Source organism: Ceratina calcarata, unplaced genomic scaffold (assembly GCF_001652005.2).
Source record: "Ceratina calcarata isolate Rehan_Ccalc_2016 unplaced genomic scaffold, ASM165200v1 scaffold297.2, whole genome shotgun sequence".
NCBI classification, from domain to species: domain Eukaryota; kingdom Metazoa; phylum Arthropoda; class Insecta; order Hymenoptera; family Apidae; genus Ceratina; species Ceratina calcarata.
This window is the reverse complement of record NW_017152138.1, coordinates 2,376,262-2,393,824: the sequence shown is the minus strand read 5'-3', so window position 1 is coordinate 2,393,824 and position 17,563 is coordinate 2,376,262. Positions and strand designations below refer to the sequence as shown.

General features: G+C 49.6%; 1 protein-coding gene across 4 annotated transcripts in view; it reads left to right on the top strand.

The window, feature by feature from the left end:
• Positions 1 to 4,754: 4,754 nt before the first annotated feature.
• The window catches only part of LOC108624078 (one cut domain family member 2), a 63,857-nt gene continuing 51,048 nt past the window's right edge, over positions 4,755 to 17,563 (top strand). For 2 of the 4 annotated variants that reach the window (XM_026812819.1, XM_026812818.1), the window contains exon 1: positions 4,755 to 10,351. In XM_026812819.1, the coding sequence (XP_026668620.1) occupies positions 8,287 to 10,351 (2,065 nt within the window). In that variant the 5' untranslated portion in view covers positions 4,755 to 8,286. The remainder of the gene's footprint in view (positions 10,352 to 17,563) is intronic. The other 2 variants (XM_026812816.1, XM_026812817.1) reach the window with 2 other exon arrangements.

Here is a 17,563-nt window from a genome sequence, read left to right as displayed (position 1 = left end):
TTCTCACAGACGAGGCCCCCACGGAACGTTAGGTGTTTGTCTGTCTGGGGCCGAGGACTCATTACCTATTATCGAATAATTGAGGCACTACAATGGTCCTTTGACAAGTTTCGGTATGAGGCTCGACGACTTAGAAACGAGAATGTTTCGGCAATTTTATTTAGAATAACTGAGATTTTTAATTGATCTATTTTGGAAAAATTAGAGAGTGAAGTTGAAATATTAAGATAATCAGATTATGAATATTCGCGAGAAGAATACGCTGTGAAGTACTGAAAATAGTTGGGATAACTATTGTTAGAAAATGCGGATATAATAATACATTTACGCGTAACGAGTGACGAAATAATTATAGAAATATCGATTGTTCTCGATGAGCTTCAGTAAGGAGTAATCTATATTTAAAATCGTCGCTCTTTACTATGTTACGTAATTCATGATTGGGTCAGTAGTTTGTTTGAAAATTCCGATCGTTGTTTCATACGGTGTTAGATATCGATTACGTATACGGTGACTCACGGACTTCGTTCACAGCAGGCAATTATACATATTCCTTTCCTGTTTCTACCGCTTTCAGAATTTCATATGCTCCGTGTTTGTAAATTGAGATGCGGCCAATATTTTTAAAACGTGGAGGTATTTAACGAATCTGTGAGTCACTGTAACCTACGTGGAAAGCCGTGTAGTCGTTGATTGGACGCTTCGAACAGTATCATCAACGTTGTTGACCAGCCTAGGGTCCACTGCATGGCTTCCGTGCCTAAATCGATTTGAATCCCTCGAAACACTCTTCACAGAGATCATGTTTCCCCCGTAACACTTGAAACATATTTAACTTTCAAGAAACGATCGCTGCCAGACTATTAACTCTCCGAAGAAACGAACAATCGATCCATTTTATTCGATCTGGAATTTTTTCATTTTTCTATAAATTGGAAATATCGCATGTATGATAATAATACATGACACATTTTTTCGTATATAATTGAGTGACGTATGAGAAGTTCGATATTTTTAACTCAATAATTCACAGAGCTGTTTAATCATTTATAATGCAATGATGGATGGAAAAAATCGTACGGATGGCGTAGCGAGAATGGAGAGGGGGTGAAAAATGGCCGGAAGCAGGGGATGCATCGAAGGAGGCCCGAGGGCTTCCTGTTTCATTCTAATTACATTCCATCCGCCGCTGTCCGCGGGCCGAAGGCGGGGTGGAACCGAGGGGGTCGGACGCAACAAAATCTCGTTAATTCATAAAAATTCTCCGTCCGTTTCGCGACGGTTTTTTTTGCCCGCGCGAAATTAAAATCCCTGCGTGGTCGAATGATCGATAGCGAAGGAACGCGCGGATAGATACCTCTTGATCTCCTCTCCTCTTTCTGACGATGAAAGAATAAAAACCGCGAAGAAAAAGAAGAATATCGTCGGTCAACCGCGACGGAACAGAAATACGTCAGACACGAATATTTTTGATTTTAAATCAATGTGAAATAACAACGGGGACACACTTAGCTATTCTCGAAACGAGATGGTTCGTACCCAATGTTTGTCAAACGTTGTAATAATAAACGAATCTCGTATTTATCTGAAGTCAGACTGATGGAATACTTTTTAAATGACAGACACATTTTAAGCGGACACCTAACATGAATACTCACGAGGTCATAAAATAATCATAAAGAATGAAAGAAGAATGAAAGATTCTAAAATGGATTTCTATTTAAAAATGATATCGATATCGAAATGCAGCTGGATAGTACGCGATGTTCGAGAAATGAATTTTAAATGCTTCGAGGAACGCTCTCGATATTCCAACAGAGCAGACCAGGAATTTTAATATCTTCCAAGAAAGCTTTCCTTCGAAATTAACCTCGAAAACCACCCCTTCTACAACGAATCCACCGGTCTAACGACTCCTACAGTGTTCCACGAGCTCGAAACAAAAACGTGAAGAGATCGCTATCTACGTCAACTATCCTGTTCCGAACGGTATCTACGAAACACGAGAATGTGTTTCCACGTACCGAATATCGAATTGGATCGATCTGTCGATCGAAACTCGCTCGTTTTCGCCCCGAAGTTTGTAGTTTGCGGCACAGTTTCGGAAAATTTCAACGGCCGCCGCGCAGCCGTGGCGATAGGGTAGCCAAGGGTTGCCCGGTAATGGTCCGTGTGCCTAAGCGTACATACGCGTTTCAACCCCCCGCTGGCCGGTCTCACCATTTGCGGCCATGTACAAATTTCACGTTAGGTACATACGGTTTCCCTGTCTCTCGCGTCTTGCTTTCCCTTGGTCAGCGACACCTACGCGTTCTTCGAAGCTCGTGTCTACCACCCACTCCTGTCCTGTTTCATCCCCCTTCCGTCCTCTCTCTCGTCCTATATACTCTTGCGGTCGTACATACTTGCCGCGTACGCGTTCCTTCCCTCTCTCTCTGTCTCTCCACGATTCTCTTTGGAGGGTTTCAGACAAATGCATCGACGTTGCGCTCACCCCTTGTCGGCGGTATACAAATTTTTGTCTTCCTTCTATTCCCCTATCCTTGCACCCCTTTAGCCATTCGTGTGTGGTAGACTTCTTTTTATTTTTACTCGATGCAAGAAGCGTATGCCCGGTTGTTTCGCTTTCTTAATAGATACTTTCAAATTGTTTTTTACATGGTGATCCAGTTCTTTAATTGGATCAATCTCAAATACTCTCGAACGATTAGGATATTTAGTAATAAAATATAAAACATGAAGACAAAAGAGTTATTGTTTTCTACCTGTGCACGTTGCCTTCGCTAACCACGTTTTGTTCCAAATGACCCGCGCGGGTTCTACCATCACCTTTTGCACGTTTTCGCAACAGCGATTTTCCACCCTTGGAACGACAACCGTGTTTTCCACGGTAGTATTTATACGGGAAATCCGCGCGAGTTATTATTAACCGACCCCCGATCTTACACCCACGCTCTCCCTTCTTTCCTTGTCCCTTTTCCACCTTTCCCCGTCCTCGCCGTTAAATACCCGGCCACTATAATCTATTATTATTTGCCCACTATATTAACGCCCTTATCTGGTCTCTCTCGAGGCGACATGCAAATTTTATGCCCGCGCTCGTTCGCACTTTATCTCTTCACCTATGAATTTACTACTCCGTCGAAGAGGCATAATCGCAAACAGAACTTACAAATCGCGGTTTTAAAAAAAGTATCCACTACTCTGTATTGCTATCTTTCGTCTTGCAAATCTCAGAATTATTTCCTTTTCATTTATTTGGCATTAATAGTTTAAGCGTCGATCGTATTTATAAGAATATTCTTTATATTTCAAGTAATTGTTGCTATTACGAGACATCAGTTATCAATTCATACAATGGCCGTGCTACGATTTCCGGCGGAATTATCCTTACTGCCAAGCAGCAGGCGAACTCTAAGATCTGCGTTTCTCACCCCCGAACTTACAACCCTCTTTCTCCGTTTCCGTGTTTATGGCAGCGCGCCTTTACGTGCACCGACTGACCGTCACCTCTCTCTCTCTCTCTCTCTCTCTTTCTTTATCCACGTCCACTCTCCTCGCTCCTCTCCAACCCTGTCGCCGCTCGCGTGTAACCGCACGCGCGCTCGTACATAGAACCGGGTTACACGTATTGGTGTTAGCGCCATTATGTACACGCGTATATACATACACACGGGGCTTCGGTACATACATATCGGTCGCGGTATCGATTATTTTACCCATGTGGAACTTTCCCCTGCACCCCGATCCGCCCTACTCGGCGTCGCGACGCCTGGTATAGAGCGCGATATCGACGTTACATCGCTGCTTCACCCCTCCAAGCCAACCAACCCTCAGGATCGGCACACTCGGGCGTTAAAGTGCCCTCGTGTCGAGTCCAGTTGACGTTTTAGAAAGTAGCATTATTCTTGCGATATTATTGAAGCCGATAGCTCGTTTGTGTTTATTGTTCTAAAAGAGCAACTATAATAATATTCGTTGGCAGAACTTTGCCACCCCTTGGGATCGAAAACGACGATATTTCAAAATGATATTTTCTTCATTTTCGCCTTTACCCCCGAATGTTTAAATTGAAAATCGGTAGAAAACCGAACTGAGTCTCAATGCTGGAGCGTGATGCGTTGTTTTTTCCTTTGCGTAAGTTCATATTGATTTTATTCAGTTGGAACGGCTCATGGATTTCATTTGATAGCACTTCCAGTGAAACCGGTGGCAGGTACTATCGATCGATCTTCGTGAACCTGTTTGACGCGCGCGATTCGAGTTTTTCGCGCGGAAAAGATGATTATGTACACACTGAACGAATCACTTCTCAAAATTTGGTATAATCAGAATTTAAGATGAATTCCTTCTAGTAACTGAAGATGCAGATATGCATAATTTGCTATTATATATTATATTTGCGCACGATATGCATATATCCTCATAGCATACTTTATAATTGATTCGCACGTGTATTAGAACTGCACAAACGGAAATTGTATTTAACCTCGAAGAAGACTGAGAAAAGAATTCGGTGGGCCGGGGTACAGCGAATGGCGGATGGGTGCCTGAGCCACCCTTCGCAGCGTTTCGAGGCTCGCCTCGGCACCCCTCTCGACCCCTACGTATCGAGTTCGTTACAGATCCCCGTCGCAAGATCTCCACCCCTCTGGGCGTTCTCCCACCCTCTTCCAGAAGAAACCCCTCCCGTTTCTCTGACGGCCGAAGGACGCGGCTCAGACGAGCCGCGTAGCAGTCGCGTTCGCGATTTGCGCAACTCCTCTTTCCGCTCGCTTCCTCCAATTCCTCGCGAGCGGGCACCTCTCGCTTCCTCTCGTTCGTCGACGTGTTTCGGCGCGCGCCGCGATTGTTCTATACAACGTCGAACGGAATCCGCGAGGAACCGCGATTGAAAGTATTCTGCAAACTCGATTAGGTTTTGCGACGCCAACGATTCGTTCAGAGCGACTCGTATCGATTCGAGATGCAAAGATATCTCGCAGAATCTTGAGAAGAATCGTGGCGTCGACTGCGACGGCGGTGCTCGGTAGAGGAGCGGCACTCGAAAGAGGGTGGTAGACGCCGCTCCGGGAAAGGGTGACACGGGTTCGGAAGGAAGGAAGACAAGGGTACGCGCACGCGTGCGCGTGAATGCGCACGAGCGGCGGTGGCGCGGCGTTAACCGGGGCCGGAATCGCGAGTCGAAGAGGATTCGCGCCGGAGCGGGTTGATGTGCACGATTTTCGTCGAATCATCGACTGACCGGTGGATTTAATCCTACCTTCGTACGAATCGAATCGGAACGAGAGTCCGACGACTCGTCGCCGAGATCGATGAGCTACCCCTTCTTCGCGGAGTAGCCCCGTTCGATCCGCACCATCGACGCGCTTCTCGTTCGATTGGACATTGGACGAAGGTCGGCTCTGTTCGAACGATCGATCGCCTCCACGGCTTCGATATATCGGGGGTGAGAAACAGGGGCGGCACGCGTTCGGGAAGACCCCGGGAAGAGAGGACATCTTGGAGACTGGCCCCCGGCATTTCCCACTCCTCTCCTCGGATACGGGGACGCGGATGCGCGTTTCGATCGTCGAAATTGCGTCGAACTGGCCGAGACGCTCCGCAACAATCCGCTTCGGCACACGTGGAGGAATCGATTTGCTGGCCGAACAGTGCAGCAAAGATTCCCCGTTTCGATTGCCTATTGATCTCGGGATTCGGTTCGCGTCACGGGCCGGAGGCTGGCTTCACGGTACACGAAACACTGTTATCTTGTGACCGAGGACATCGCGTCGAGCGCTGTGATTTTAAACGATCGAACATTGGACTTTACAAAGTTTCGTTGAACATTCCGAGCTAGTGAAGAGGAACGCGATTTCAAAACGTTGGAGAATATTGTGAAAACTCGTCAGAATGGCAACGAGCTTGTTCAAGGGAAGAATGTTTACCTGTTATTTTGAAAAATGCTGTCTACAATTTTAATGGATCTGACGATCGTTTTAATGACTCGATGAACATTGTCAATTGACATTTTAAACAATCGGAAGACAGCGTGAAGATTACACGGGATGACAAACAACGTTATACCCGAGATTTTGAAAAACTCGATGAACATTACGATGATACTATCGGCGAGAGGAGAGATTGGTAAAAATTAGGATAAGAAGGAAGAGGAGAAGGCATCGTCGAGAAGGATCTTAGTGGACACTCGATAATCGGATCGAGTCGCGTATTGCTAGGACGACGCGGCGATAAACGTGTCGCGTCGACGAGGAATATATGTAGGTGTTGCGGCGGGCAGTCGATGTTTATGCTCGAAGTATCGGCGCATCGAGCAACGTTGGTCACGAGGTATCGGAAAATCGATAGAAAGCTGACTGACGCCAGTAGAGCCGCGGTGGAGGAGGCGGCGGTGGTGGTGGTGGCGGCGCGCACGTAGTGGTCCCTCGAATATGCCGACTTAGACTCACCGGGGGTGGCTCCAGTCGCTTCTCTCGACCGGAGAATAGTACGTGCGGCTCAAGTTCAACTGTCTTCGAGCTCGATCCATTCTCGAGAGACAATCGCCGATGGAAACTCGAAAACGAACGCGACCAGTTTCACTCGCGTGACGGAAACAAATGAGACGCGCTTAGGGAGAGAGAGAGATAGATAGAGGAGACGCCGGTTACGCGGTTGTGTTCAGCTGTTAGCCTCTGCGAGTGTCCCGCTCTCGTGAGTAAAGGGGTTAGCTTTTTCACGTGGTGTCACGCCTCGGAAGGAAGAGATCGCGCAGGTACGAGTAGTGGTGGTCATACGGTGGTGGTGGTTGAAACTGGCCGGTTCGCTGGTGGCGCGTCGAAGGAGACGGAAAGAGAGAGGTACATACACGCGAGCGTGTAAGTGCGTGCACGAGAATCGCACCTGGACCCGTACCGAACCGTAGCACGCGTCCGTTTGCGTAAACCGTAAAACGAACTCACGAAAGAACGCGCGTACGAGGGAAGGGAGGCGGAAAGAGAGAAAGCGCGCCCGAGAAGCACGCTGCTCTAAAAGCGTGTAGGGTGGACCAGGTGGTGAAACGGTGATACCGGTGGTGGTAGTTGTTGATGGTGGTGGTGGTGGCCGACGACAGTGGTGGTGGTGTCGCTACACAGGGAAAGAGAGAGAGAGAGGGAGAGAGAGAGAGAGAGAGGATCCACGAGTTTCGAGTCAAGAGAGGAAAGGGGGCGGAGTGAACGTAACGGAAGGGTCCTTTGGACGGCTCGGGGTACCGAGAGGGTGCGACGGAGAGAGAGATAGAGAGGAACGGATAAGAGAGTAGAGAGAGAGACGTATCTCCCCCCTTCTTCTCTCCGACCGTCGTTGTTCTCTCTTCTGCTCTCCGACGTGTGTGTATATCACGTGTGCGCGGTCTTTTTCTCGCTCGGGTCACTACACGTTTCTTGTCCCTATCGCTCGGGCGACGAACACGAACACACGCGATCACACACACACACACCGACTAAACTCGTCGACTACTCAACTCGTCGTCGTATTCACTTGAGCGAGGTGCGTGCGTCCTCTCACTCGCTCCGCGTATGTCATGGGCGCACGGTGGTCGCCGCCGCTCTGCTACCGGATCTCTATGCCGATCCGACAACGTGCCGGACGCGCGTCTGACTTGTCTGAAAGGTGCGATCGGGAAACAGCGACAGCGACAGCAGTAGCAGCGTTTCGCGGGAAATCGTTCACGCGCGGGATCGGAATACGCTTTGTCGTTCCTCGCCGGGTCGGAACAAGCCCGACGGTGCTCGCCTCGGGGTGGTTGCCGGCCACGAACGACTGGTGCTCCTCGTCGCCAGGCTCGTTACCGTACTGCTCGCGATCCGCTACGTTCCGTTCTTCGACGCGACGCGTCAACGCGGCTCGCGACTGGTCTCAGTGACACAACCCTCGTAGACAGAGTACAGAGCCGGCAGAGAAGAGAGAAGGGAGAGAGGAAAGAGCGGTGGTGCGATAAACCGAGAGAATCGTGTTACGATCGGTGCGCGCCGGGTGTACATCGATAGGATATTGTGCGTTCGTCGGACGGTTGTGAGGTGCGATACGGTGGTTGAACGGAGTTTTATTAACTTGACCGATAACGGGGATATCGGGGCGAGCGCGACCACACGGTATGTGAACGTGTTCGACGTTCGAGAAACGAATCGTCTCGTTGGCGCGCGACGACAGTGATCGTGGACGAGATATCTCGCGAACTAGGATAACCGCGATACGTGTGGCACGCGGCGTGCCCGAGCACGGGAGAGCGAGTGCGCGGCCACCCGAACTAGATGTGCGTAAATGGAAGGTATAGGGGACATAGCCGATCATCAATCGCATAGCGAGCAATTATTGGACTCGGTCGATTCCCCGGCGGCGGTGTCTACGCATGGCCGGGGAACCGGTGGGGGTGGCTCGAATGGGAACTGTGCAGGTGGAGGGAACGGTGGTGGAGGAGGTAACGCCGTTGTTCGAGGGACGGTGCTCGGTGGGGGTAGACATCATCATCACCACCACCACCATCATCACCACCATCAGCAACATCATCAACAACAGCAGCAGCAACAGCAACAAGCGAGCCATCATCCGCATCACCATCATCATCATCATCATCAACAGCAACACCTGCACCAGGAAGAATCGTGCGCCGACGGAGAAGAAGGCGGCGGTGGTGGTAGACTCATTATCAGCAGCGGTGGTGGTGGCAACGGGAACGGTGGAGGTGGAAGCGCGGAGGGTATGTCCTCGTCGGCGTCGCAAAGCCCGGACATCGCGTGCGCGAGCTTGCCGCTGGAACTACTCGCGGCCGGCGCGCTCAGCGTCAAGGAGGAGCGAGAGCTCGCCGCCGCGGAAGATCTCTCGTTGTCTCAGGATCATCCCGGCGGAGCAGGCAGCAACAGCAGTAGCAACAGTAACAGTAACAACGGTGTCGGCGTCGTCGTCGTCGGCGGTGGCGGTGGCGTTGGCGGCGGAAGTGGCGGCGTTAACATCATCGTCGGTGGCAGCGGGGGTGCCGTCGGTGGCGCCGGTGGTAGCAGCGGTGGCAGCAGCAGCGGTAGCAGCACGAGTAGCACTAGCAGCAGCAGCAGTGGCGGCTGCGGCGGAGGTGCCGTCGGTGGCGCCGGTGGTAGCAACGGAAACGGCGGTGGTAGCAGCGGTGGCGGCGGCGGAGGCGGCGGTGGTAGTGGAGGTGGTGGTAGTGCTGGTGGTGGTAGTGGTGGTAGTGGTGGTGGTGGTGGTAGTGCCGGTGGTGGTAGTAGACAGAACGCGAGGGAGTCCCTGTCGGTGATCGTGCCGCCTCAGGACGTGGACGTGGACTCGCGGGACGCCGACTCGGAGCTGCTCAGTCCCGGGAAGCTAACGCCGACCTCGGGAATAAGCGTCTCGGTCGCGAGCATGATCGACGCGACGGACTTCAGGGCGATGCAGCCGGAGCCGACCTATCAGACACTGACCTCGGTCGCGGAAAGGATGTCGCCGCCCGGGTTCAGCCCGGGTTCCTCGTACGCTACCCTGACGCCGTTGCAACCGTTGCCGCCGATCTCGACGATGAGCGACAAGTTTGTGTACAGCACGCACGCGGCCGGCGGCGTCACGGGAAGTTTCGCGGTGATGCAGAACAACGGCCTCGGGAACATCGGCCTCGGCATGGCGAGCTCGCCGTACGCGTACGACAAGTTGCCGCCGATGAGCATGTCGCCGCCGCACAATTACCCGTCGCCGGGAGCCGGCCTACAGCCGAGCCCTTTATCGCCGCAGAGCGCCTACAGCCAGAGCGGATTGAACTCGCCGCACAAGTCCGCGAGTCCTCACTACGATCCGGCCTTCCTGCCGAGGTTGCAACAGAGTCCGGCCGCGCTGAGCCCATCCTCGCCTCCTGCTGTCTCGGCGACGGCCAGTTTCGCGCCCTCGCATCATTCCCCGCCCACGCACTCGGTACCGGCCGCCTCGCCGCCACCGATCCAGACTCAATTGCAACAGCAGCAGCAACAGCAGCAACAGCAACAACAGCAGCAGCAACAGCAACAGTCGATGCCGCAGCAGACGATATCGCACACGCAGCACGTGCAGCACACGACGGTCGTCATGAAGAGTGTTTCGTCCGCGGGCAACGGTGCCGGCGAGGTCGAGGAGATCAACACGAAAGAGCTCGCACAGAGGATCAGCGCCGAGCTGAAGAGGTACAGCATACCGCAGGCGATATTCGCTCAGAGGGTGCTGTGCCGTAGCCAAGGCACCCTCAGCGATCTCCTACGCAACCCGAAACCCTGGTCGAAGCTCAAGAGCGGTCGGGAGACCTTCCGACGGATGTGGAAGTGGCTGCAGGAGCCAGAATTTCAGAGAATGTCGGCCTTGCGGCTAGCAGGTTAGTCCGTCCGAACACGAATCAACTCCACGCTCCATATTACTATATTATATTCTCAATTCTCTATATTCTATAACGACACGCTCCTTTTCTCGTCACCTTTGTCTTCGTCGATTCGCCGACCTCTTTGTTCGCTTCGAATGATCGACCACTCGATACATCTTTTTTCTCGATCAATTATCATTTCGCGCGCGTACGCGGTTTCTCACGTCTACGAGTACGCGTACCGTTGTCGTTATCCGCGAACGCAAGCGTGTCGCTCAACATTTTTATACCTCCACGCGCATCGCGCTTTGCTCGGACTTTTCCAAGCTACCTAAAACCTCTCGACTCTGTGCTATGACTGTGGAATTTGAAACTCCTCCTTGTAGACAGCTCGACTATCGACACTCTATTCTGTCTCCTCGCAAGCATTCCGAAATAACGAGACGCTAGTTTAAGTGGCAAGACTCTGTTCTGTGCCTCGTTCGAATCGAAGAATCGTTCGATCATGATTAGAGACGTCGAACGCCGAAGGGTGTACCGACGGGCGCATCCAAGAGTGGCAAGAGCGACCTCGGTTCAGGTAGCAACAGCGACCAAGTGAAAATCGCGGAAAGTGGAATAGGACGGAACAGGGTGAACGGGGCTGTTTTGGAAACAGACGGACGAAATCGAGATACGAGAGCGCGTTCGCCGAGAGCGCGTAAAGAGACGAGAGGAGACGGAAGCGGGGGGCGGAAGCGCACACGTGGCACCCACGTGGAGAGGCGTTCCCTTCCATATCATTCAGAGATAGACGCGCGGAATAACACTTTTCGAATTCAACATCCTTTGCCCCGGCACAACACCACCGTACACCGTGTTTATTGATCGTGGTCACGCGGTGTACGCGTCGCGGCGCAGACGCGACCTCGGCGACGCCATCTTCGCCATGCCGCCGCCACGCTGTCCGACATCCCCTCTTTCAACCCTCGGAAAATAACCCCTTCGCGCCCCAACGTCCCTCTCCTCGTTCGAAGCGCGTTATCTCTTTGGTCCTGCGCGGTTTCGCGCCTCTGTCCAATTCTTCCTACCCGTCCACCTTCGCCGTTTCTTTCAATCTTTGTTTTGACCGTACTCGTTTTCGTTTTGACGAAACACCGGTTACCTAACACCGACCATTTCGTAATCTAATCACAACGAATTTTTGTTGGCTCTTGACAAGTTGCGAAATCGAATTTGGCAATTTTCTTTTTCTTTCGATGAAAAAAGTCTTGCGACTCACAGTTTAAAGGAACTTTGAAGGGCTTGAAATTGAAGGGCTTTATAATATCCTGTCTTCTCTTTTAAGCAACAGATATTGGAAGCGAAACGTTCGAGTCAGCCAACGGTTACGAAATGAGTTCTCTTCGGTTCGCTTCGATTCCGCGTGCAGCAAAGAAGGTCAAGACAGAGGGGTGGCTCGGGTCAGAAATAAGAAAAGCAAACTCGCGTTCACGGAGGACAAACATTTCTCTTCACGGAGGCAACGGGGTGCTCTTTTCTCACCCTCCTCCCTCCTTTCCTCCGTTCCTCTCTCTACCTCCTTTCCTTTTCCGTCGTTCCTTTTGTACGTCGGCAAAGGCGTAAAGATAATGTCGAGTGGAGGGGTAGTAACTATTCTGTAGTCAGTCGAACCTCTTCCTATTTTTTCTCTCTCTCTCTTTCGTTCTTATTCCCTCTCTCTCTCACGAAAAGCTTCGCGTAAGGGTCGAAGAAAAGATGGCACGGTGGTAGTAAAGGGTTCATTCGCGGAGACAATGCTGCGAGAGACGAGAAGGGTTCGATCCAGTGCCCTTCAGATTAGAGTTTCCCGCGCCATTGTTTCTCACGTTTCTTTCTCGCTTCTTTTTCCAAGTGTCTCGGTGTCGTCTCATTAAAACACGTTCGAAAAGTGGCGCGCGAGCACACAGGTGAACAACTCACCCCTTCTACGAAATCGCGGAGACGTCCCACCTTTCCTGCCTTTAAAAATTGTTCTCTAACTGCGTTGCTCGACGTCGATGTTTTCAAATACTGTAATCGTGCACTGTTTCAAATTCTGTTTAAAAGATATGTAGTACAGACTCTACTCAAAAGTGTCGATCTCTTCCTGAAATTAAGAGCTTCCTTAATTCAGTTGAAAATTGATTTATCCGGACTTTGATAAATTTAAATTTATCGTATCCAGAATTGTTTGCGTTTCAACGAATACTAAAAAGCTGAAGACGCGAGGAAAGAGTATCGCGTCGCGAGGACTACGAACGGCTTCGTTTCGCGGCAACTTGTGTGCATACACAGCCTCGTAAATGATTCAGAGCGAGGATCGATGAAAAAGCGGCGCTAATTCCGCTCCCTTCGCGGTATCTTCAGTACGCTCGCAATAATAGTGGACACACACGGTTGTAGTAATAGTCGGTATCGATCGGCTACTCCGAACAAGAAACATACGTAGCTACCGTGTTCACCTTTACTTTCGAGCTTCCTATCGTCGCACGTTTTCCTCAATCCCTTCATCATTGCGGATCATTGAACGACACGCCTTTAATTTCAACGAGATAACGGCTCAAATGTACGACAGTATTTTTGCCGAGTGACTCGTTAATCTCAGCCAAGAGTGCATTGCTTCTTTAATTATTTTCCGTCATATCATTTTGTGCAACAACTTGATTTAAAATCGATCGCACCTTTTCTCTTTCTTTTTTTATCTATTCACAGATCGTAGAAACGTCATCGGCGACCTCGTTACGCGAGGTTCGACGCGTAACCTTGCGGTGATTACTTTCTTGAAGATATCACACGGTTCTAATTTAAACTTCGTTAGCTAGCAACGCAACGAATAAAGGATTCGAATGATAGATTCGATTAAATCGGAAGGGCGCGCGAAAGTGGCTAAACAGTACGTTGAACGATTCCGTTCGAGGGCTCCTCCGTTGTGAATGAATAGGTCGGTAGTGAATGGCGGAAACCGCTGAAAATTTGCAAAATCGTCCTAATCGTGGTCGTATCGGTTTTCCGTTCGAAATTCATTCGCCGATGACCGAATCGCGCGGCCCGTTTCGTCTCTGACTGTCATTCGCGCTTAATCGCGTCCACCGATGCTCGTATCGATCGTTGAAACGGTAATCAGGTAATGTACATTAGTTACAAACCTAGCGTTCTGTCCCTCTCACTCGTTTCGGTCTTCCTTATTTACGTGCATACATTTTACCACTGAGATACGTCATTATCCAGGTACTGATTCCTGTTTTTGTGATCGATTATCCTCGAGCTCGCGTGTTCGCGTTCCATTGAGGGAACGTCGCCAATCTCTTTTCAACCAATTCGATTTTTCGATTAACTCACGTCTATCTCTGTAAAGATAGAATCGCAGTAACGTTTAGAGTCGAAAGAGTGAATCCGGACTGTGCACAGAGAATTAAATGAAATCTATTCTTCTCGCAATTAACAACTGACGATGGAATAAAATCAAAACAGCTACGAAGCAGAGAGAATTATGGATAAAGCGACTCAAATCGAGGTCAGAAAGGAACTCCTCGGGAAACCTCCTTTGACTTTCGCGTGAAATAAAAAAAGAAATGCGACGAAGAAATCCGGAAGAGACGCGTAGGAACGAAGGATTCGCAGGAAGCGGTCCTCGCACGCACCTCGGTCGGTTGAAACCTCCTCCTTCTTCTGTACTCCGTGCCTGTTTTTTTTTTCTCATTTTACTTTTCGAAGCACCTCTACACGACGACAGATGATGTGGGTACCACAAGGGTACCCGGTCGTGACGTCACTCGTCCCCGTTGCTCGCTCCTCTCCTCGTTCCCTTACCCTCTCCCTCGGCGATATCATTCTCCACACGTTCCGTGCTACGCTCCTCCGTTTCTTTCTTTATTCCTGCGAACGACACCTTTCCAACCAGCTGTCACTCGCATCTGTAATTTTCCTTCGCGCGATTTCGGCCTCGCGTGACCTTGTTATATCAGACAATTCAATGCCTGTCTCACAGCTCCGAACAAATTTTAATCCCAAAGGTCTCCAGTGTACGATATCGTTGTTAACCATAAAAAAAATGTATGCAAAGCGTATTCGAGATTTTTTACGGTCTTCCCATATTCATTGGGGCTTCGTAAACTCGTTGAAACGATGATCGTGTTGCGTACAGAGAAAAAAGATCTCGTCGAAGCACGTGTGCGTTCGGAACGCGTTTCCTCTCGGTAGATACACGAGTACGTACGATAAAGCGAGGAGTATCGATATGCGGGCTTTCACGCGACGAGGATGAACGGTGCGCGGTTTCCGGCCCGTAGTCACAGGACAATTATTTTCAACGTTGCTGCCCTCCCCTGTCCCACGGCGAGATTCCTTTTTTTTTCCAAGTATAGAATTCATCCCCTGCGCGCATATATCTATCCCGACCGCTTCGTTATATTAATAACAGTCCAAGATCTGCACTGTGTTTTAGAGAAATCTCATCTTCCAGTTGCTCTAATAAAAAATTCAATCCTTTACGGTTTTACTCCTGGCACAGGCGTTTCGGTTGGCGATCAGATCTTTTCTTCTCACCGTTTATCGAACGTGTTTCCAAAAATGGTTTAATAGTTAACTGCGTTCGTTAGTTTTGTAATCTTTATGAGGATCGTGACGTGAAAGAGAACGAAGCAGAGGCGGGGGCACGCGCGGAAACGCGACACCGATCGCACGAGGAGGCCGTACAAATTCTGGCTTCACGCGTGTGCGAATCGTGCGTGAACCGTTTCGCGTCCACGCAAAGGTTGCGAGTAATTCGCGCGCGTCTTAAATTGCCACCGCCAACGGGACATCCTGCCGGCTTCTTGGATTCCGTTTCCACTCTCACACTCGTACAACGTTTGTCTAGTGCGGCACACTTTCCAACAATCAATTCTGATCGATTTCGGCGGTATTTCGTTTTCGTTTTTCAATAGTATTGTAATACAGGATCTTATCGTGCGTTGCTGTGCTCGAGATCGATCGATGGAAATCACCATGCGTCGAACATCGATCCCGCTCTGAGAAAATCGACATTTAATCGCGCGCACGAGTCCAGTCTGTTTTCGGTCAATAGAAAAGGCTATTCTACTGCTAAAAGTGAACGGAGGGGGGAATTACCAAGGTGCAGATGTCACGTTGGCGAACACCTTTCCTCGAACAGCTGTTACCCCCGTTGTTGGGCTGGGGTGCCCAGTGAAATCCTGACCGTCGACCCCCCATCGTTTCTCTGTCTCTTTCATCTTCGTGGATTATCCAATCGAGGAATCGAGATCTATACAGGATCTTCTACGTACATGTCTCAACGTTCTCCGTGTAATAGCCTACTTTCCTTTAGGGAACTTAGTAAATCATGGGAACAGAACGAAAGTGCGAATACGAAATAGGAAGAACCACCAGAATATATTTACTTTAACAATATTCGACAAGGGAATGGAACAGAAATAGGAAACGCGAAAATGCGTAATAAAGCTGGTAAATTTGAATGGCGAACTGAAAGAGTGGAAGCACGCGGCGGCCCGACGTTTGTTTCGTTGGTTCTCGCGTCGCGTCGCGTTCCCTCGGAACGCATTGTCGCGGTCGTTGCAAGCGCGACTCGAATTAAACTTTGCTCGGGTCGTTGATAAACGAAAGGCGACACTGGTATGTTTTACGATAAGCTAACCTGCCTCTCTCCTTCGAGCGACGATGAGCCTCCTCTCGTTCGCGAAACGTTAACAAGAATTCTTTCGCGTCGCGAGGCCGAACCGAAAGGAAAAATGGTGTTTGATGATTGTGTGTCGCGTTTCCTGTGAATCGCCAATGGCTCCGGTTGTTTCCAATTTCAGCCTTTCAAAATTTTATGCACGACGTTGAATCGACTCGCATCGACGATTTTATACGGAATTCCTGATGTTTCACAAAATCTTGCCGCTAATCTCTGTACTTTAAATGTCAGCAAACGATTCTAAAGATGGCATGTGAATTTGTTCAAAGAGGCTCGCTAACGAACTCGACTTCTTGTCAAACTCCCGGCGAAAGGGTTGCAACGATTTCCTTGAATGGAGGACACGAAATAAAAAATATTTCCGGAAAGTTCCGTGATGAATTCCTGGCTGAAACCGCTTCCATCTAGCTGACTCATCCTCACGTCATGCATGCGGTACACGTCTATGTACACCGCACGTATTACACAAAGTCTATCTCCCTCTTTCTCGCACTGAAACGAGCACGGACACACGGGGAGGCTCTAACAACCCCCCTTACTCTTTCTTTCTCTCTCTCTCTCTCTCTCTTTCTGTCTGTCTGTCTCTCTCTCTCTCTCTCTCTCTCGTACTTTCTACCCTCTTTTCCAGCACGTAGACGTAGCGTAACAGTGTTCTCAGAGTGGGAACCGGCTTACTGTTACGAGGCATACATGTCAGTCTGCTGTTACGTACAATCCCGTTTAGAAGTTTATAGTTCCGTGATAAAACAGTATAAGTAATAATCGAGTTCCAATTTAAAAATCGTAATTTCTAATTTGTCAGAAAAAAAAATGTAATGCAAACAACGAAGAACGTGATTAATTCAAGTTCAATATTGAATTCGTACATTTCTGGGGCCTCAGGGAACTATTAAAAATTTTATTTACACTCCGTGCGGATTTTGTTTAAAAATTCGTAGCGACGTGTTTATGAACGGGAGTGTACGCGGGCTAGCGTATGTACAGGCTGGTACCAGGGAACCAACGGGGATGATTCTTCGTGAAGGGTGGAAGGAGGGAGACAGGAAGAAAGCCAGCACCGACCCTCAACCCTCTTCTCGTTCCCATTTCGCTTCGCGTTAACGCGCGGTTAATTATTACCTCCTGCGACTCTTTCTACGGATTTGTCACCCAGGTGTTATTCAACGTCAGAATTGACATGGCATTCAACTCCACCCTCACCCCCACCCCCCCTCGTTTTTTTTTTCAACTTTTCATCAATTGACACTGTCCCTTGTAAAAAAACGCGAATGTTTCGCCGAAAAATGAAAGAGGAAATCCGCAAGGGGAGAGAAAGCAATGATCATTGTTCTTTTATCACCGTCCGAAGATCCGACCGGCAGTCACAACATGGAAGATCGTAACGGACTCGGAGGAGAGTCCACATAAGTACTTACAGAGAATGAAAAATAGAAAATTCGGCGTAGAGACGAGGCGTCTCGTTTTGAGGCGTTGATAATCTATATCTCGCAGGGTTGACCGAGTCCCGAACAAACCGGAACACGATTCTCGAA